This window comes from Anas acuta, chromosome 1, assembly GCF_963932015.1.
Source record: "Anas acuta chromosome 1, bAnaAcu1.1, whole genome shotgun sequence".
NCBI lineage: Eukaryota > Metazoa > Chordata > Aves > Anseriformes > Anatidae > Anas > Anas acuta.
Genome location: NC_088979.1, coordinates 180820241 through 180842730, shown reverse-complemented (window position 1 = coordinate 180842730; position 22490 = coordinate 180820241). Strand labels below are relative to the sequence as shown.

Genomic DNA, 22490 nt, shown 5'->3' with positions numbered 1-22490 from the left:
AAGGAAGATTTTTCCATATTTGTTCATGTCTGTTTGTAAGAGGCAGGAGAGAGGAGAGGAGTGGGCTTCATGTTGTGCTTTTTAATTTCTATTTATAGTTAAGTGACTCACAAGTTAGTGAAAATCACATTTTCCAGTTGCTTCAAGACAAACTGCCTGGAGCATTCTCTGCATAGCTTTCTTGTTCTTCTTCCACTCCCCTTCCACCCCCCTCACCCACCCCCAACATTTAAAAGATTGTCTAGGATGTCCATCTTATTTATTTAAGACTGCACCGTTATTCTGATTTTATCAGATGTGAAAATAAGTGTTTCCTATGATCATGCTCCTGTGTTAAGAAAAGTAACTTTTTGCCACAGATATTCCAAGCTCCAGAGAGCAGTCCAAGGTTGGCTCATTCAGAACTGCTTGGAAAGATCAGCTAAGGCAGAAGTATCAGTTTTATAGCACATAAATGTAAAGTTTAAGCTTACAGTAAAATGTTTAAGAAGCCACCAGGAACTGTCTTCATACCAGAACAGAGAATCAAGACTGATGATGGATTAGCAGAACATCTACTGCCAGAGGCAACAAGCAACAGCCTGAAGACAAAGAATCTGAAATGATTTGCTTTTGTATTTTACCTTATTTCCATTTATCCCCATTAGCCTTAAGGTGCTAAATAAGACGTGTTGCTTAACCTTTCTGTAATTACATGAAGGCAACATCCTCATTTTCCTAAAACAAAACAAAACACAGTGCAACGGTATAATTTCTTTTAGTAAAAATTAGCAGCTAACAGAGATGCAAGAAAGTAAATGCAAGACCATATATGTTAGCAAAGAAATTCATCAGAGATATGAGTTTCAGTTCAGGCCACCAAATTCATCTTTGTTCAGACCCAATGTACCCAAATTCTTAAGACATCTTACTTTCTGACATTTGCAAAATAAATATTTAGAGTATAGCTGTTGGTTTTTTGTTTTGTTTTGTTTTGTTGCTGTTTGGTTGTTTGTTTTTTTTTGTTGTTGTTGTTGTTTTCCCCTTGGAATTTAACATTTAAATTATAAAAATAAGATATTTTGTTGTTTTATAGTTTTTAATATATATAAGCATTGTGGATCTTAAAAATTGTAGCATTTAGAACCTCCTATGTGGCTATGAAATGTGTTTGCTTTTGTAACCCTGCTATAAATCAATTTCTCAATCTACAGGAGCAAAAAATGGTTAATTCACCACAGACAATAATAAAAAACAAAATAAACCCTTGTAGGTATAGACCTTATTTGTACTTAATGGCCACAGCTATTTTATTATCAGGAAAATTAGGAAAAAAGAAAAAAAAAAAAGGAAAATGTAATCATATAAATCATAAACACCAGCAAAATTGTATCAGAACCAATATACAACAGAGGCTTGATTAGATTAGCAGTATAAACCATGAAAGCAAATTTCTTTCAGCCTAATTCATAAATGAGATATACTGTTGCTTAATCCTGGCACAAGTTCCTCTAATATTCATGCAGAAGCTTTGTTGATAAGTAGGAATGGTATCTCTGGCACAGTGATGCTTGTACATGCCCAGAACATCTCACTGGAATCAAATCATGGTCATGTGCTACTTAAAAATCACCCCCTAATGCCAGTAGTTGTGGTAACAAGCTGAATGTAGAAGCACTTTGTTTCTACACCAAATCATATAAAGCATTCATGCACAGGCTGCATTTGTAAGATCAGTACGTTCAGCTGCTGGGTTGATTTACCGGTGAGGGATTGTGATTCTTCAGTAATGAGTCATTAACAGCAGCCTACCTTCAGTTCATCACAACACTGTGCATGAAGCAGTCTAGGTTTCATGTAACCACATCCACAGACACTTGTACTTAGAGCCTCCCTGAGACACTGTGGGGTCTGGAACAATCTCTCCTCTTTGGGCTCCTGCCAGCTGACATATTTCTGCTGAATGGCAAGACTGTGACTCTCCACCTTCTGTGAGTTGTGACACCTTTCCAGTCAGGTAGATAATTACTGTTCTTTAATCACGACCATTCTCAAGTCTTACTTATTTATTTGACCATGATAAAGATGTAGTTAGAGGTGTTGATTATTGTGCTTATAAAATGATTTCTTCTTTTGATAAGTTCATACTGCTATTTACGTTATCTTTTTAGCATGATTCTTCCTACTGCAAACATTAACTTATCAGAGGATCCAATCTCCTTTAACATGGTGACTTCAGGAGTCTGTTATGCAGACAGTGCCACCTAATATCTAGTCAGGGGAACATGGTGGGATTTTGTATATCAAACACTGAAAGAACAGACAAATTAAGATATATCTATTTAAAACATTTAGAAATAAAACCTATAAAGTCCTCATTTTCTTGAGCAATGTTCCACCCACTGGGTATTTCTTTGCTCATTTTGAGATTACTGCATGACTGAAACTTCAATGGTTACGAGAATTTACTGAAGAAATTACTTGGCTGATGTTCAAACAACCATCCTGTACCAAGGAGCAGTTGGTATCAAAGTATGTTATTTGAAACCTGTTAAAAGAAAGATATATTGACCAGAGGTGGTTAAAATAAGACACAGAAATGTCCTTTTGTCTACCTAACTTTGATGATGTGTGATATGCCTTATATTTTAGCTGAGGCTCTGTTCTCTACAAAGAAGAGAAGTATCACACTGATTTTGTAAAAGTGCTCTCCTTGTGGTTTGACAATAATGTAATTGAGTCTGCCTATCTGCTGCCTGAGCACTTTCTATATACACCGCAGCAACAGTCCAGCTGAGGGAGTTACATCAACAGAAATCTTATTCCAGAAAATAAAGCAGTTAGTGTCCTGCCAGCATTATCTCCTTGCCTCTAACAGCTCGTGGTGGGGCCTGATGAAGAACAGCACCAAAAGAAAAAGAAAGAGAAACAGAAAATGAAAAAGAAACAGCAGCCACAGAGCATAGCTAAGGACAGATAAAGGAATTTACCTTTTCTTCTTTTGAAATAACTCAGTTAGATCTGCTCTGTCTGTCCTACTGATCAGAGGATTTTAACAGTTTTTTTGTTTATTTGTTTTTTAAAGTAGAAAATACATTTTCTGTTCTATAACACTAAATTTGGATTTATCATAATTTTCCAGGGAGACCTTACTGCAGCCTTTCAATATACCAAGGGGGCTTATAAGAAAGATAGACTTTTTACCAAGCCCTGTAGTGATAGGACAAGGAACAATGATTTTAAACCAAAATGGGGTAGATTTGTATTGGATATAAGGAAGAATTTTTACATGATGGATAAGGGTGAGGTACTGGAACAGGTTGTCCAGAGAAGCTGTGGATGCCCTGCCCATGGAGCTGTTCAAGGCCAGGCTGGATGAAAGCAGGAGCTTTAAGCAACCTGGTCTGGTGGAAGGTATCTCTCCTTCTGATAAATGGGAAAGGAGAACTGGTAATGACAGACATGGAGAAGGCTGAGATACTCAACAACTTCTGTGCTTCAGTCTGTGCTGCCAGTCAGGCTTCTCATGTCTCTCATTTCCCTGAGCCTGTACATGAGGGCTGGGGGAGCAAAGTCCCTCCCACTCTAAGTGAAGAACAGTTTCGAGACCACCTGATGAAATTGAACAAGTACAAGTCTATGGGGCCTGATGACATGCATCCCAGGGTCCTGAGGGAACTGGCTGATGTAGTTGCTAGGCCACTCTCCACCATATATGAGAATTCCTGGCAGTAAGGTGAAGTCCACAGTGACTGAACAAAAGGGAAACATGACTCCCATTTTTAAAAGGGTAGAAAGTAGGACCCAGGGAAGTACAAACTGGTGAGCCTCACCTCTGTGCCTGGCAAGATCATGGAACAGATCCTCCTGGAAGCAATGTCAAGGCACATGCAAGACAAGGAGGTGATCTGAAACAGCCAGCAGCAGCTTCACCAAGGGCAAATTGTGCCTGACCAGTCTAGTGGCCTTCTATGATGGAGTAACTGCATCAGTTGATAAGGGAAGACTGACTGATGTCATCTACGTGGACTTCTGTAAGTCCTTTGACATGGTCCCACTTTGGTCCCACTTGACATCCTGACCTCCAAATTGGAGAGACATGGATTTGATGGGTGGACCATTCAGTGGATAAAGAGTTGACTTGAAGGCCACGCTCAGAGAGTGGTGGTCAATGTCTCTATATCCAAGTGGAGGCTGGTGAGGAGTGGTGTCCCGCAGGGGTCTGTCTTGAGATTAACACTGTTTAGTATCTTTATCAACGACATAGACAGTGGGATTGAGTGCACCCTCAGTAAGTTTGCAGATGACACCAAGCTGAGTGGTACGGTTGATACAACAGAAGGAAGGGATGCCATCCAAAGGGACCTGGACAGGCTTGAGAAGTGGGCCCACGTGAACCTAAAGAGATTCATCAAGTCTTGCAAGATGATGCACCTGAGTCGGGGCAATCCCAGACATGAGCACAGACTGGGGGAAGAACTCATTGAGAACAGCCCCACAGAGAAAGACTTGGGGGTTGTGGTGGACAAAAAGTTCAACATGAGCCAGCAGTGCATGCTTGCGGCCCAGAAGACCAACTGCGTCCTGGGCTGTATGAACAGAGGAGTGGAGCCAGCAGGTGAAGGAAGGGGATTGTCACCCTCTGCCCTGCCACTGTGAGGCCCTGCTTGGAGTGCTGCATCTAGGTCTGGGGTCACCAGCACAAGAAGGATGTGGAGCTGTTAGAGTGGGTCCAGAGGAGGGCCACGAAGATGATCAGAGGGCTGGAGCAGCTCTCCTATGAAGGAAGGCCGAGAAAGCTGGGACTGTTCAGTCTAGAGGAAAGAAGGTTTTAGGGTGACCTTATAACATCTTTCCAATACAGGAAGACCTCATTGCAGCTTTTCAGTACTTAAAGGGGTCTTATGAAAAGACGGAGAGCAACATTTTGCTTGGACAGATAATGACAGGACAAGGGGGAGTAGTTTTAAACTAAAAGAGTGCTTTAAACTAAAGATTTAGGTTAGATGTTAGAAGGAATGTCTTATCTCAGAGGGTGGTGAGGCACTGGAACAGGTTGACAGGAGAAGTTGTCATCCCTGGAAGTGTTAAGACAAGTTTGGATGAGTCCCTGGGCAACTTGATCTAGTGGGTGGCATCCCTGCCCATGGCAGGGGGGTGGAAGTAGATGATCTTTGAGATCCTTTCCAACCCAAGCTGTTCTGTGATTCTGTGATTCCATGATTCCATCTCAGAAGATATGATTACTGTGTTTGCTTTGGGACAGAGAGGAAAACAGACATCCAGACTGTTCCCTGTTCTCTCCTAGACTGTGTCACTGGGCTGATATTTCAGATGTGCCTAACACATTTTCTTCACTTGGCCTTGTAAATTCATGTCTGTGGGTGTACAGATGTAGGGGATTTTTTTTTTTTTTGAATACAGAATTTCACTGAATTATCCAAAACGTTGTAGTCAAGAAGAGTTGAGCATATGCAAAATGGTCCACAACACACCAACTACGGTTTCTCTGTTCCAAATCTCCTCATGGCACATGTGACTCCAAAGCACGCCCTAGGTTTGGCTCCTAGCAGCCTCGGCCTCACCACGCTGGCCCCCTGAGGAGACCCTTCTGGGCTGCCGCAGGAGCCTGCCCTGTGGGGACGGGCAGCAGTGCTTGTAGGGACAGCCTGCAGGCCTTGTGGGGACGGGCAGCCTCGCTCCCTGACGGGCAGCACCTCGCCTCCCCGACCACCTGCCCCTCTCGGTCCTGGGGCGCGGCTGTGGGGCGGCGCCATGCGGCCCCAGTCCGCCACCGGCAGGGGGCGGGCGCGACGCCTCGGCGCCTTCCTCTGCCTCAGCCTCAGCCTCAGCCTGTGCGGCGGCGCTCGGCTTCCTGCTCCGTCGCCGGCGGGCGGGCCGGGGCAGCCTGCGCGGCGCGGCCGCTGAGCGGGACCGGGGAGAGGCTGCGCGACGTGGCCGTGGCCGCCCAGCCCAGGTAGGGGCCCGCGTCCTCCGCGGGGCTGTGCGAGGCGCGGCGGTGGTGGTGGTGGTGGTCCCGGTAGCTCGCCCGCTTCCCCCGTTGGTGCAACTTTGGCGGAGCCTCCCTGCCCCCTTCCCCCGTCCTCTCCGCGCTGCGTCCCCTGCCGGCTCCGTGGCTCCGGGCTGCTTCGCTCCCCGCTCTCCTCCTTCCCTGCCTCCCCTCGCGGGACCGCCGGACTCGGGGCTTGTGGCCGCTGTGGCAGCGCCGTGTGTGTCGCTGCGGGACACGGTGACAGCGCTGGCGGCCGCCCTCAGCCCCGTACTGGGGGCTCGGAGCCGGCACCGAGCCGCGGTGCCTGGGCTCGGCGCTGCTGTCTCGGCGGGGCAGCCTCCCGAGGGCATAGCGCCTGGGAAGGTGTCGCTTTTCTCTTTTTTCTTTTCTCCCTTCGAGTATCGGGCCGCGGACTTTGTTGGCAGATGAGCTGCAAGGCTCAGCTCTCGGTTAACGTGCAGCGTTACAGGAGCCAGGCACAGACTGACCAGGTTGGCGGAGGGGAGCCTGTATTCCTTTCGTTTCTGGCTTCTGAGGTTTTAAAGTCGGCAAACACAGTTGTCTTACACATATTCAGTAGGTAAATGCTGTCATACTTTCGGTCATGTTTTTGCTGAGCGGCTGACAGGATGAGTAACTCCCCTCCCTTCTTTCTCTATTTTCTCACATTTAAAAGGGGCTAAGTGGCAGTGTAATAACTCCAGGCTTATGTGAAATACCCATATTTTAATATTACATATATTTATATAATGTACTGTTTATACATATATTAATAAATATATACAATAAGTCATTCTTTGTAGCATTTTGTGTGCCCCATAACTCCACGCAGGCTTAGAACCCACAGTGGTTCTTTGTGGGTGAAGGTAGCTGACAGATCCTTCTAACGTTTTTTTTTTTAAATCCTAATAATAGAATCATTTAGGAAGAAAGAACACTACAGAAACAGCTGGTTAACGCTTGTCCACAGTTTCCTTTTCTTAAAGCCTTTGAAGGTGCTCAAAGTACAAGTTAACCTCTCTAGCACGCTCCCCCTCCCGTGCCAGCCAGAGAGCAGTTCTGTCCAGTAGGAAGGGATCTTGATCTCTTGGCTTGCATGGTTGTCTGTGTGCGAAACAAGTTTTGTAACTTGCTTTAAGCCTGATACAGACTCTGAACAAGTTAATAGCTTAGTATTGTTGTGTAATAACATCTAATCACTTAAGGATGGAGGAGAAGCCTGGTTTGTTGCAGGCCATTCTGTTTCCAACAGCCCTGACCCTGTCACCCAGGAAGAGTGCAGAATATAGAGTGAAATAATGAAGTGGCCTCACATTGCCCACAAATTACTGTCTTGCCTCTCTAGGTGCGGCCTGAGTGATTTAGGGCATAGAAGCTCTACATTTAAAGATAATTTTCTCAGTGCTTTAAGAAAAGAGTGACAATATAGAAAGTTTAAATTTAATGAAACTCTGGCAAGCTAATGCTTAAAAAGTGAGCAGTTGCTACCAGATAATTTGTTTGTGGTTTTACTCAGAACATTAGCATAATATATGGAAGATTGGAAGATGGATTTTTTTTTTTTTGTTGTAAGAGCACAAAACAGATTGGTACTGTGTAAGTTGCAAAAATACCAGTTTGCTTACAGGTTTCCTTGTAGCCTAAAATTAGGTGTCTGTAAGATGAATCCCTAGTGGATAAGGAGATAATTTTCTCTTTAAATGGATATCCTAGTGGATAATGGATAATTTTCTCCTTAAAATTCAAGTTATTGAAGTAGAAGTTGCTATTCATATTCTGTGTAAATTCTACTTTTTAAATCTGCAGCCCCAGTGAATTCAGCTGATGCATGAGTGTAAGGACTGCAAGTCTTACTGCTTACATCAGTGATCAGTATTTCTGTAAGCTCTAATAGAAGTGATATGTCTGTTCATTTTTTTTCCACAAAAATCTGTTAAGGAAGCTTAGGATTTAAGGTATAATTATTGTAAAGCTGCATGTTTTCTCTGCCAGTGGCCTGCTGTACAACCCTGTGACAATCATTTTGCTGTCAGCAGCACTGGAATTATTTTGGTTGTTTTGTGTTTTAGAAGGATCTTGCAGGGAAGTATCATATTTATCTGAATCCAAGACTTCATAAATTCTCAGGTTTACTTCAGGAAAAATGTAGTGATAATGTCGAGAATCTTGCTGTCTTACTTTGTGAGATGGCTGGGCAAATCTAGCAACCTGTTGCTGATGTATTCTGCTCCCTACCACTCCAAAAAGTTGTCTGCTAAACTGGTTGAAATACATTAATTCTCTTTTTACTAGGTTAGCTTTCTTCTTCCGTAGTGAGCGAAATGACATGACCGGGGCTGGAGAAATGATGAGTGGGTCTGTAGCATCTTGACAACCAAACCCAATTTATCTCTTAAATTTTTGTGGTTTGTAGTACTATTCAGACCTGAGGCCTAGTGACATGGTAGTGGAGAGGAGGAAATAACTTTAAACTGCTAGTGGTGCTTGAAACCTTGTTTCTTCAATACCAGAACTTTCTACTTGGATGGATGTTCAGACATTTACAATCAATGCTTTGGTGCTCCTGGCTTCCAACTTCATCTTCTAAAAAGTTGTGTCTAACCATGAATCCAAGCAGAGCCTCATCATGGTTTTCTTAATGGTATATGGATACTGGGAGGACTTAGATTTATTTTTTCTTGAAGGAAATAAGTCTTGTTTTGCATAACTTGTGTCTTTAATTCTGCCCTTTATTCATTTATTGTTTGTTGTTTTATTTGTTGATTTTTTTTTTGCATCTTCCTGTGACTTAATTTTATCTACAAATTTAAAAAGCATACCGCTATTTAGTAGCCCAGGTTATTAATGCCAGTATTGAATATTGATTTACCCAGGTTTATTGAAATTCAGTCACACTTAAGTTTTCACAGTGAGCTATCAATAAGTACAATTTGGGTAATTTTACTCCTAATATATAGCACCATATTTCTTTCATACAAAACTAATTTGTATTTTCATTTGCAGACAGAACTGCAACTTAGTTTTATCCAACTCTTGTTGCAGTTCAGTGCCAAGAGGGTATGGAAGAGTGAAGCAGCTTTGAAGGACTACCAGGACAGAGGGAGTCGCTGGAGCAAACTCTCTTGCATTTAGTCCAAAGAGCTGCTGAGTCAGTTTTAATGAGAGAAAGTTGCAGAGTGTGTTTATATGTACAAAAGCACAGTAGTTCTCATGAGAATGTCATGAGAGTCCAGTTAAAGTCTTAATTAGCGTAGGTGACATTTACAGTTTTCCTTTCTATTTGTAAGACACTCTCTTGTTGTGGCTGGTTGACTTCCGTCGCTTCTCCCACCCTCTCAACAGTTGTTGTTGGGTTTTTTTTATTCAATGAGAGAGAAATGATCTGCTAGCAGCAAAGGCTTTTTTCTTAATCTGTTTGATATCATCAGATACCTGTCATCATTTCACAAACATTTAAGCTGGTGTAAGCTAGTACTACTGCCATTAGAAAGCTTCTGACCTGCTCCCAGACGTTTATTTCTGCTTTCAGATCAGTCCAATATTTTTGCAAGTACCAGGTGAGGTAGTTCAGGAAGCTGCTGTGGCTTTTAGTTTGTTGCTCAGCTGAACATCAGTGAAACCTGAATGCTTTTGAAACTGCTTTTGAGTCATTTCAAGCAGAAGTTTATTACAGGAGTTTTTGTAATAATTGGAGAACTTCTTTTATAATAGTATGTTCCAGAGAGGTGTTTAAAAGAAATTCTTTACAACACTGCATTTCAGAGGGTTATTACAGCATACATGGACTGCATATCAACATCTCTGTGTAAACTGTGTGTAGGGTCTCAGTGGTAAGCTCACAGTGAGTGGTAAGCACCTTTCTGTCCTCTAGGCATAGTCTTCCTCAAATGAGCTAATGTTTATTTCATGTTATCACCTTTGGAAAAATTGACGACATGCAGTAATTCCTATCCAACATAACTTCACCTTTTCCCATATTGCTCAAAGCTATGATGATGATCCTTAGATTTTAAAATCTCAAAGTGTAGATGATGACCTTGTTGAATCTGATTGCGTGGTGTGCACCTGTTGATGACTAAGTATTAAAATACACAGTGTATATATCGTGTAAAAAGAGTACAGTTCCCTTAGATTTATTTTTATGTGAAATTAATTCATTTTGCCTATGGCTTGTGTGCTTGGTACTGGTAGGTGGAAGCTTTCACCCAGTCAGGATCTAGGTCATGGATCCTTGCTCTAGTCCCTTAGTCTTGTTGTCTCTTTGTATCTTGAACAGGAAGAAGAGAGTCAGTATGGAGCCATAAGGGACCACATAACTGACTTCCTCTTGTTTTTAAGCGTGTTCCACCTCATCTTTCACAAGTGGTGGTCTGTTCAGTGCTAATATGGACCGGCAGCAAGGGCTCACCTGTACTGCAGGAGTACTGTGGCTCTAAGCATGCCGTGCAGGGGCGGGTTGGTGGCTGGCAGCAGTCAGGCATCTCCCATACGAGATACCAGCATGTGGGGCCTGTAGGCCTGCTGTAACGCCTCTGCATGTTAGCCCTACTGTGCTGCACCCTCTCCCCAGAGCCCACACCTGACGCTTTCTCTGCAGGGTGCTCCCCTCGACCAGCGGCAAAGGGCCAAAGCTAGTGCAGCCTTACCTGGCAGGTGAGAAGATGAGAAGGGGCTCCATGGTGGAGCAGGGGTTTCTTTATCCCGTAGAGGAAGAGGAAGGAGAGATACCGTCAGCACTCAGGGCCGTGGCAGTCACTTTGGCGTGCTTTCCTCAGACACATCCCAGCTTTCTACTGAGCAAAGGTTATTAAAACTCTTCCCCAACATCCAGCCTCCTCAGATCATGCTGACCTTTTGTTAAAGGAGCTGAAATGATTAGTAGTATCTTTTTTTTTTTTTTTCTTTTCTTGTGTCAGCAGCATTGTGGTAGTGTCCCTTGCTGCTGTCATTACCCTTGGTGCTGTCTGCCTCGTGAAATATTTAGGAGCTCCCTGTAGGGCTCTGTCTGCAGCATCGATGTGCAGCTCTGTGGTGAGGTTGTTGTGGTATTCTGTGCAGTATATGAATCTCGCCCATAAGATGATGATTTTCTGTTCTGCTTTCTTGGTAGCTCTGTTCAAAACAGGCCCCAGCGTGAAGTGTTGTGCTGTAACCATAGCCTCAGATGCATTTCTGTGGCAGTCTTGTGTGGTTATATCAACTCATAGTATTCATTTGTATGAGAATTTTTTTTCCGACCCATAACCTTTCTGTATGGAAGTTCTGTTGAGAGTCCCCCTACATGGCAGAATTCTGACAAAAGGCTTGAGATTATATATATATTTTTAATTGAAAGGAAGATGTGAAAGCCATACATTTGAAATATGTGTTACGGCAACATGTTGTCTCCAGTGAGACGTGGTGATCTGATAGAAGCATTGCTAAGTTTTATTTCCTCATTGCAGTTGTGGAAAGATTGTACCAATGTTGTTGTCTTATGAAGTCAAGGTAGTGATTTTTTTATATATATAAAAACAGCAACAACAACAACAACCAAAGCCAACAAAAACAATAAATCAGTAGTTTGGGACTTTTGAAATGGCAATTGCAGCAGTTTTTCAGTTACAAAATAGTGTGTTTGTCATTTGAGAGAAGAAAATGTTAAAATTCGCCTTCTCTCTTTTAACTCCTTTGAGATTTACGCACTTCTCTGTGGTGAAGTTTGAAAGGAAGTGAGTGAGGCTCAGCAGTTTGCCCATGACAACTTTATCTGAATTTCTCTATGTAATTTTATCTAACCCTTTGAAATACAAGAGCTAATATTCTCTTTAATGAAGAGAAGCAGCTCAGGGACAGTTGACTTTCTTGTGTTTAAATAGTATGGCTTTTAGGGGCCATAACTAAAACCAGACATATATATGGCCCAGTAAATTTTGTGTAATATTTGGGAAGAGACTTCAAAGTACAGATTGAGAATAGTCAGTTCTTAGTGCTCTGGAAACAGATTGTTTTATGAGGCTCTTTTAATTTCAAGAGGAACATGGGTTGACTTTCATACTTAGTGGGAAGAGTGCCCTAGTACTTTTATCTTAGGCTTCCCAGGGTTCAGGAGATTTTTCCTGTTTGAGATTTGAGGTTTGTGCATTGCCTAAGATGGAAGTACTGCATTGATGCCACTAGCAGAAGAAGCGTGCATGGTCAGTAATTTGGTACCTCCTTTAGGAAGTGTTTGTTTTGCACATCAGGTATCAAAACACTCCTGCAGAGTCACATTTCTTCTCATGTGTATTTCCATTCTTAGAAGTGAAACCACACACCAGTATTTGCAACATAGGTAAGTCTGCTACTTTTGCATGTCCTGTTTTTAATTTTGGAGTAAGTTCTGGCTTCATGTGCTAAACTTGTCTGGGTTTCATTTGCTGTTGGCAGAAGTAAAGTAAAATCTTGTTCTAACAACCAAACATTTTGGGTCTAATTCAGTGTTGTCTGAAAACCAAGTTGAATCTTACACGTATATGGAAGAATACAATTAAGATGGTGTCTTTTTTTCTTTTTTTTTTTTTTGTAGGAGAAGCTATTATTTTTGTACATAACTGCACTTTGTGATAATTTTTGTCTCTAAGGAGAAAAAATATATTAATCCACAAGTCCAGAAGGTGTTCTGTGTAGACAAACCTTTTGCCAGTGTGGAGTTCTGCCATAATCATGAAGAACTCCTATGAATGTAGGAGTGACTGTAGGGAAAAAAACAACACGTCTCAGAACAGAGATTGTGTTATCAGAAGACACAAATGGTGAATGATTATACAGTAAAATTGAAACTCAGTAGTTACTTATTGAAGATATAATGCTTTTCAATGTCTGCCACTCAGTGCTGTAAGTTCAGTTTCAGATTCATTTAATTTTGTAAAGGTGGCAGAAAAGCTGTCCTCTTTCTAGCAGAAGGATAAGCAATCATCTTGGTAAGGAAATGCATCTTGTACTTAAATACAACTTATACTGGAAGCTTGGATTCCTTCTCCAATTTAGACTTGGAATGATTTCTACAGTCTCAGCTGTTTGGTTCACAGCGTATAATTCAGGTTGGCTCAACCACTGGTTTAAAACCAGGGCTCAGATAAGAATAGCTAACGCTATCCCTGAAATATCAGATTCACTGTGTAAATCACTGTAATTTTGGGTAGAAAACCACCACCGTTCAGAACTGCTCGAAGACAGCAGACTGAAATACCTATTAACAGAGGCTGGATTAAACAAAGCATTGTTTCACTGGTTGAATTTTGCCAGGTATGAAAAAGTAAAATGGCTTTCTTCTATTTTTTCTGGCAGAAAAGACGTGCCTCTGCTGAGTGCTGAGGAAGGCGGTGTGTGCTGCAGAAAGCAAACACTACCCTAATCTAGTTGTGGCTCAGAAACAAAAACTGCTCAAGCCTTTTTTTTTTTTTTCTCTTTAGTACTAATCAATTTTGAAAGCTTATCTAATTGTCATTCAGTGTACTTGGTAACACTATAGATAGCATTGAGATATGCTTGGTAATGCTCTGCGTATTGACAGATGTAGTAGATAAAAAGAGGGATAATGTTATTTGACCATTTTCAAAAATTTACAATCTTCTAAGTACTGTTTAGGGGAGAGAAAAAATCCATCTGAATTTAATTCAAAGCATCTCAAGTTGATAAGCATTTAGTATTACTTAAATCTGTGCGCAGATTTGCATATAAGCGGATAGAAATATGGGGGTGATAGTGAATGGGACATTAACTCGCGCCTCGTGGACTACCTCGGTTACGGAAGCCTTTCTCTCAGTTCTCTGGAGTTGTCTGATGATTCACAATCTTCTTTTCCTTGTTTATCCTTGTAGTTAGGACTTTTTTTTAATCATTTTGTCTACAATTAGGCAGACAGCAGTGGGTGGATATTAAGAAGTCCATCTCAGCATCTCTTAAAACAGTTTTTAAATTCTACCTTGGTGGTAAGAGGCAAGGGTGTCTGTTCAGTGTTCCTCTCTTCGCTGTCATGCTTCCTTGCAAAGCAAACCTGGTTCTTTTAGCCCTTTAGTTGTTTTATTTAGGTCACGTAACGGTTATCTAGACTCTGCCATTTGGGGATTATGCTTTAAGATAAATTTAGACAAAAATACATACGGGGTCTCAACGAAAAGTCTAGATGGCACGTAGGCACAGCACAATAATTGCTTTTTGTTTAGCACACAGCAGTCCTACTGGTGCAGTTCGCAACGAGCAGTTCCGTTTTTGCAGCAGTCCCACATCATCGAACCTAATATTAGCTGCTATATTCCTTCAGATCCTTTTCTTTACTGCTGCCTCTTTAGTTGCACTTGATGTCCTTTTTGAAGTGTGTTGCTTTCTGGTTTGTTAAATACCACTGCTGATTTATTTGGACCTTCTTCTAATCTACTATGCTCAGAATTCAAAATTATCGTGACCTTCTAAATTCTTGCTTCTCATCTCTATTTTCTTGTGTCTTTCATAAATATTATCTACACCCGTTATCAAATTGCTAATGGAAATGGGAATGAAGTAGACTGATTTGTTTCGTATTATTCATCAAGAACATTTATTGCAATCCTGTTTAAAAAACAAACAAACAAAAAAAAAGACTTAAAAACAGCAGTAGACTGCAAGTGGCCAAAGCTTTAAAACACAGTAAGTAGGGCAGAGGCTGTGCCTAAATGTACCCTGCATCATGCGCTCCACAGCACTTGTCTCTGGGCAAGAGCATTGAGCAGGGCTGATAATTCAGTTCAGTCTGGTCAATTCTTTCATCTCAGCACAGAAACCTGGACTTCATTCAGCGTTGTCAGCGTGCCTCTATGTGTTTGTTCATATTTTAATGACTGCTGTACTCGACACTGTTTCCTTTTACACCCTGATTCTTGGAAGCAAACAGCTTGCTTGATATGATTACCATATCTAATACATGAACACAGAAAGAATCCAATTTGCATGTTGGAAACTGTATATCAGCTAATAAAGCACGATGACAATTTGTTTGGCAGGAATGTAAGCTGATCGTTTTCCTAAATGAAGTTATATTGTAACCTCCACGTGTGGAGTATCTGGCAGACTTTACTCAAGAGAGGTGTGTTACTTCTAAAAGCAGCTATCTGCTGCTCCACTGAACGAAGCTACATTCTCATATAAAAGCACGTATGCAGTAGCTAAGTCAATACATATCCTCAGCTCATCGGGTTTGCGTTGTGTCTGTCATCCCCACCCAAGTTAATCAAGCAGTGGAGCAGCAAACCAGAAATCCACTGAAGGCTGAAACCAAGTGAGTGGTAAAATAAAATGAAGTTGGGGAAAGCGCTTTACTCTCTTCCTTTTTTCTGTAAGCTGCTGTTTCATGTTTGTTTCTTCTGTTATGTCAAGCTTTGTCTGGCTTTTTTTGCTGCCATAGAGTTTGCTGCTTGGGAAGGCTTTGGCACTGGAAATCACAACATCTGGAAACTGCCCCTGCCATGGGTCAAAGTGCAATCCACGAGGATGGGTGTGGAGGAGAAAAAAGCAACCAGTAACCTCAGCTCCCAACTGTCTTTCTGCATACCCACTCCCTAGTACTTTGCAGCCAGAATAAATAGCTCTCTTCTGCATGACGGACGCACAGCTCCATGCGGCGTGCTGGTCAATGAAATGCCGGCATTCAGAAAATGTTTATAACCTGTAAGTTCTCGGCTTCTCCAGTTCAGTGAGCTATCTTCTTGTTCCTACTCTAGAGGGGTTGAGTTAGCCATGCGCTGCTCTGTGCTGAAGGAAGAGGTTTCTAAACTCGCAGATACGGCAGAACCAACTTCCTGCCCAGTTGCTGTTTCTCTGCTACTTTTTTTCAGTGAGCACATCATACTCTGTCAGTTCAGAGAAAAATTTTGCATCACTTTAACTAACAAAGCATTCCCCTCATGTTTTGTACCATTCAGTATTTCACCTTTACATGCTGGATTTTTATCCTCATAGCTGTGCTGACTGCCTGGTTTTGGCTGAAGTGTAATGTCATCTAGACCCTACAAGAGGAAAAAGTCTTCAACAGATGTGTTTGTTGTGAAGAGAAGACACATCCGCACCGTTAGTGCTGAGTGGGATCATAGGAAGAGGACAGCGTGTTCCTCTGGCATCATTACAAGTTGCACAGGATTCCTTTTGATAAAGTAGGAATATTAGAAATTTAGTGGAATATGGGGAAATCACAGTGGTGCTCATCTTGTGGGTGAGTGCCAAGTACAGAGATGTGACTGCACTATTTATAACTAGAGTTTATTCTGTTGGGACACCTGGATGGTAGATGTAAACTTGCAGTTTTTACCCCTTACTCCAATACACCACCCTGGGAAATAATAACTTCCTTTGTCATGAAGCAGAGAAAAACCAGCATCTGAAAGCACTGGTTTTACGTTCTTCTGCAGATACCTTTTTATTTCATGAACCTCGGTACTGCATGTGAGGGATTTATTGGTATCTTTCCACCATTCCAGTTTTGTACCTTGCCTGATGGACTGATGAGTTCTGCACTGAGGAAAATCTGAAGAAAAACAAATTCCACATTTCACAGTCGTGTACTACAGTGCATCCCCAAACCCCCATTTTTAGAGCTGTTGATCCCTTCTGTTGCCTGTTTCACGGTGCTCCCCTGTCTCTCACTTCTGTAAAGGGATCTGCTTTACTCACCCGCCTGTGCATCCTCATGTAGGCTGCACCTCCTGGGTGCTAAACATGGTAAATAAGGGGCCTGTTGGCTGCCCTGTTAACATAGTAACAAAGTGATTACTTACATTATCAGATGTTTGTAAGGCCACAAGATATTTCGGTTGTAATTCTACTGTCCTTGCTTGATTGGATGTTGTGTCAAAAAGGACAAAAACAGTGGTGGTGTTTTTTAGTTTATTTTAGTTTGTTTTGGTGGTGGTGGGATTTTAAGCTAATTTCTAAAGCATTTGAAAGAAGGTTGTTGCTGCTGGTTCTGCTGGTTCTGTGCATCTGAGTCTGAGCTAGTTCTTTTTTTTTTTTTTTTTTTTTTTTGGGGGGGGGAGAAGAGAAGAGAGCTTAGAATAGTTCTGTATGTGAACTTTTAAATGAGTTTCTAATATCAGTTGGGCCCTGATTTTAATCATTTGTCTTGTTGCTTGAAGGTGTTTCTCTAACAGTGTAACATCACTGCAGAAATGGAAGCAAGATGAATGTTGTGGATTCTGCTTGTGCAGGCCTATAGAAATAAGGCATTGTATATCATGTGTAAAATGCCCTGCCATGGTCCTTTATACCTTTTTATACAATAAGTCTTCCACTGGAAGAAGATTCAGTGTCTGTAGAATATAGAATATATGTGGGCATAAATAAAATGGATATACTGCGTCCGTAGTATGCTATGAAATTTCCCTTGTACTATAACCTTAGTATTCAAAGACACTTGTCTGCTCTTCAGTTTTTACATTGATACTTATTTTTCAAATTCTCATGGAGTATAAATATTTCTATACTTGATCTCTTGTTTTTTTTATTTTTTATTTTCTCTGCTGAGCTGTTTGTTTTGTTTTTTAAAGTACTAAATCATAATGATGGTGTTTTTGGCGAAGAGGGTCTGGGCACCAATGATTGAACTTAGAGATTCTGATTAAGTGAAGGAAAAAGTGTTTGTATAATCTCAGGTTTTCCTCCCTGGCATAGACTCTGAGAACTACTGCATTTGGTTTTGGTGATCTTCTCAAATGATTTGTGTTTCCTGACTTTTTGTTCATGTTTCAAATAATTTCTAAAGATAGTATTTTTGGTATTCAGAATCACAATATAGGAGTGCAGAGCATTAGGGATGCTGCAGGTTTTGTGATAGGTGGGTGCGGGACAGCTACTGCAATTAAAGTGATGATTTCTTACGTGTTTTCAAGTTCAGCCTTAGTGTAGGTGATGCAACGTCATCAGTGAATGCCAATAGTTTTTTACTGCAGTAAGTGCAATCACTTATGCAGTAAAATGATCTGGACTGATCTGGATAGGCTGGACCCATGGGCTGAGGTTGACTGTCTGAAGTTCAACAAGGCCAGGTGCCGGGTCCTGCACCTGGGGTGCAATAACTCCAAGCAGAGCTACAGGCTGGGAGAGGAGTGGTTGGAGAGCTGCCAGGCAGAGAAGGGCCTGGGAGTATTGGTTGATAGTCGGCTGAATATGAGCCAGCAGTGTGCTCGGGTGGCCAAGAAGGCCAAGGGCATCCTGGCTTGTATAAGAAACAGTGTGACCAGCAGGGCTAGGGAGGTGATCGTCCCCCTGTACTCGGCTCTGGTGAGGCCGCACCTCGAGTACTGTGTTCAGTTTTGGGCCCCTTGCTACAAGAAGGACATCGAGGTGTTTGAGTGAGTCCAGAGAAGGGCGACAAAGCTGGTGAGGGGTCTGGAGAACAAGTCCTACGAGGAGCGGCTGAGGGAGCTGGGCTTGTTCAGCCTGGAGAAAAGGAGACTCAGGGGCAACCTTATTGCTCTTTACAGATACCTTAAAGGAGGCTGTAGCGAGGTGGGGGTTGGCCTGTTCTCCCATGTGCCTGGTGACAGGACGAGGGGGAATGGGCTAATGTTGCGCCAGGGGAGTTTTAGGTTGGATGTTAGGAAGAACTTCTTTACCCAAAGGGTTGTTCGGCATTGGGATGGGCTGCCCAGAGAAGTGGTGGAGTCACCATCCCTGGAGGTCTTTAAAAGACGTTTAGATGTAGAGCTTAGGGATATGGTTTAGTGGAGGACTTGTTAGCGTTAGGTCAGAGGTTGGACTCGATGATTTTGAGGTCTCTTCCAACCTAGAAATTCTGTGATTCTGTGAAAATGCAAATTCAGAAACAGATTTCCTTTACTATTACAGAGTGTTCCGTGTCTGAATGCCTCATGGATTTCTGAAAGTAACCGAGAGCTCTCCTTGCTTATGATCATAATAACAGAGGAGATGGAGTATGCTACCTGAACTGTTCTGCTTCCAACCAAAATCTCACTTTGGTTCATTAAAAAATAAATGTTTACATGCTTAAACTATCTAAATATTGTAAAAGGTTTTGCAGTGTTTCCAGTGGCCCTGTGGTAGGCTACCGTGACAGACCACAAGACCATATGGTGTTCGCCATACGTGCTTTGCTCAGATACCACGTCAGCACTGCGGGTGCCCAGCGGTTAGCTGCTTTGCTTTGTGCTTGAATCAGGAGTAAGGGGAGGCTTGGCACAGAAGACATCCCAGCTCAGTGAGGTTTGGGCCTAGTGTGGCTGAGGACAGTGTTATCATCCAGAGAGAGCAGCAGCAGTCTTGTAGGCAGAGCACAAGGGATGCTGAGGAGGAGGAGGTGGTGGTGGTAGTCTTTGAGGAGAGCCCATGTAGGCTGTGGCATCTTTGACTTCATGCGGTGGCAAGCTCTTCTAACAAGAAACTTTTGAGTACTTATGTTGCTTTTGCTTCTAGGCAATGATTTTTAGCTTACCCTGAAATAGTCAATTCTAGCATTGTTGCTTCTGCCACCATTGGCCATAACGTGAATCTCCTGGATGCTGCTGTGAGTGACAGATGTGTTACTGCATTTCTGTAATACATGGGTCTTGCAGTTCCATTGAATGCCTTATCCCAGAGAACCAAGTGCTTATATCTTTTCTCTCCAAGGTATGGTTTGTTATGTTAGATTACCAAATAGCAACTTAACATCAAAAAGTCAATAGGATTTTGGAGCAATGCAGATCAATTGCTGGCTTTTAATGTGTAGCTTTAAGAAATCAAATACTGCTTAGATACAGCTCTGTTAAATACTTATGCCATAGATTAAAGGCTTGAAAGTGAACATAATTTGTAGTAGATTTGATGAAACGAAAGTAATGGTTTTAAGATGGCTTGTTTCATGGAGTAACAAATGAAAGTGATACATCAGAGATCCATCATGACTCTTCTTTACTGTTAGTATGAAGATTTAACTATATTGTGCAATCATCACTACTGGTTAGAAAATCCACGGTGTTTTTATAGTTAACTCCTCATAAAAGTGCTAATTTGGCTCTAATTGCAATGGTGTGCTTCTTTTTCCCCCCCATAGGTGGCTTTTTTAATGCATTAGTACCATTTCCTGGCTGAAGATTAAAGATGAGAATAGCAGGTAAGCATGCATGCTGAAATCAGACTTTTGTCACTTGTGAAACAAGCTGTAGACAGCAGTAACAAGTTGTGATGATAATATAAGGTTTTAAAGTAAGCATAATTGGCAGAACAAGCATTGCTATTCTATTTAACCGGAACCTGTTTTGGAATTTGGGATAGTTTAAAAGCAAACAGCTGGTTACAACACTTCCTTCAGCTGATCTGCAGTGACAGTTTACGATATCGTGATCTGATCTAACTTGGCTGCTAACTGTAAGATGATGAAGGAGCAAGGAAATGGTCAATTGATGGCTTATGCAATTTCTTCTCTGCCCCACACTGCAACCAAAAGTTCAGTGCACTTCTACAACGTAATGGCTTCCTGAATGGTGATGAGGAGGTTGAAAGCTATAAAAAGCCTTTAGTAGAGGTGTGTTACTTCAGTACAGTGTTTGAGAAGCTGATTTGACTTGACAGAAGGTACAGCTGTTATTAAAAGATAATACTATAAGAAAATATTATTTTAGACACTTTCTTGCAGTAGAATAGCCTGCTACATCTGTGTGGCAGTTGAGTGGGATTTGCGTTCTGATGCACTGCACTTTAATCAAAAGTGGTAGTGGTGGTTGTGTTGCAGAAGGATCACCTTTTGGCTTTCCTAGGAAACAGCGACATCCTCTTTTCCAAGAGGGTTGCGTGTTAATGTTATTGATGAATTAAACTAGCCCTGATTTTTAAGGTTGTTGTTACTCAGTGTACTTACAGAATATCAGTAAGTATAACTGTGAGCAACCTGTTAAAGCAAAGCTGATAAAGAACTGGGAGAATACTGTGATTTTTAGAAGACTGCCAAATCACCTGGAAGATGGTTGACTTTCCCCAACCTCTTTTTGTCTTCCAGCTAACTACTTTTGTCACTAAAACCTACAGACAAAGTTATGACGGTTCATATAGAATGTTTAACCTGTAGCAAACAGGTTTGTTTTGGTTCAAATACTACACGAATATTCAAGGAGATTTCTTACCTCCCACTTAAAGGGAGTGCTTAAAATTCAGTTGGAAGGGTCAGACTATAGATGGAGAGGAAGGTTAATACTCATACTGAGTACTTGTTCATCTCGCCTACCATGTACTGAAACAGCATGCTTTTCAAGTACCACTCGCTATGTGACTCATTCCAAAATCTGGTACCATCTTGTCTTTTTGAGCAAATGTTGCTTTGAAGCCCTTTCTTTTCCACTTCTTAGTTTATGTTCCAATCATCTGTTTCCCTTCAAATGCATTTATCTTTGGAGCTCCAGTGTAATGTTTTTAAATTAAGTTTCTATCTGTGTTTTCCAACATAGTAGTATGTATAAACTCACACATGTGAAATGGGAGAGGAAGTCCAAACTGCAAGCAAACAAAGTCTTTTTCTTATTCTGTCTTTTTTAGCCTTTGGAAGGATTGATTAACAACTTTAATTCTTCTGAAGGCTGAGTAATCTGTCTATTTTAAGCTTTTCTGAACAGCCTCATCTAAGATTGCAGGAGTGCATTTTTTTTTCTGAACAGTTTATTTGGATGGCCATCTGAGAATAAAAGTGTGCCGTAGTATTGCTTCTTTCAAACAGTTTGACATACTGAGGTGAGACAGGAAGGTGAGATAAAGCAGACACTTCCTCACCTAACATCTCTGACAGTCATTAATTTACAAGAATCTAAGATTTTTTTTTTTAAATATATTGAAAATGATGTTAGAAAATGGCAGGGTTCCATTTCAGATTTAAATCGCTGTGGTTGTGTTCTTCCAGCTCTTTTTCTTGGAGGTGGCTTGACTGCTCAGCACTGGAGTAAGTTAAGCTTGTTAAAATTTCAAGCCATCTGAGACCATAACATATTAAAAGGGGCAGGGGTGAGGAACTGCTTTTTATTACTTTTTAAATTAGATCGTTAAAGTTTTCTAACTCTTGTCGAAGGCCTGTAATTTTTTTTTTATTATTATTTTTACGTAATGCTCAGGCCTGACTGACCAAGGGAGACAAGCTATGTTATATCAGCAGATCCCTAATCCCTCACTCTGGTTTATCTGTTAAAACTGAGGTATCTCAATGTGAGGGGGGAAAAAAGAAAGGGAGTATTCATGAACAGTGAGAAGCAAACACAGGGCTAAGAACAGGGAAGTGGGATGGAGAGGGCAGGACTTTCCACTTGGACAGCAGCCAATAAAATCAGCTAAGTTCATCTTGTTAAGCTGGGTTTCCACAGAGAAGTATGTGGTTTCTCCTGGTTGCTGAGGCGTGTTGGTAAACCATGATGTCAGAGAGGCGTGAAGATTGGAGAAAGAGCAAGGAGAGTTTTCATGGCTGAGAGCAGGGTTCATCTGATGTAGCAACCTGGTGAAGTGGCTCAGTTGCATCTTACATCATGATGTTGTTTTT

General features: G+C 41.6%; 1 protein-coding gene across 2 annotated transcripts in view; it reads left to right on the top strand.

The window, feature by feature from the left end:
* Positions 1-1971: 1971 nt before the first annotated feature.
* FAM3C (FAM3 metabolism regulating signaling molecule C) overlaps positions 1972-22490 on the top strand; it is a 34191-nt gene continuing 13672 nt past the window's right edge. The window contains exons 1-2 of one of the 2 annotated variants that reach the window (XM_068669590.1): positions 1972-1996; positions 20031-20090. In XM_068669590.1, the coding sequence (XP_068525691.1) occupies positions 20078-20090 (13 nt within the window). In that variant the 5' untranslated portion in view covers positions 1972-1996; positions 20031-20077. Of the gene's footprint in view, positions 1997-5802; positions 5957-20030; positions 20091-22490 lie in introns of those variants that run through there. The other variant, XM_068669589.1, reaches the window with a different exon arrangement.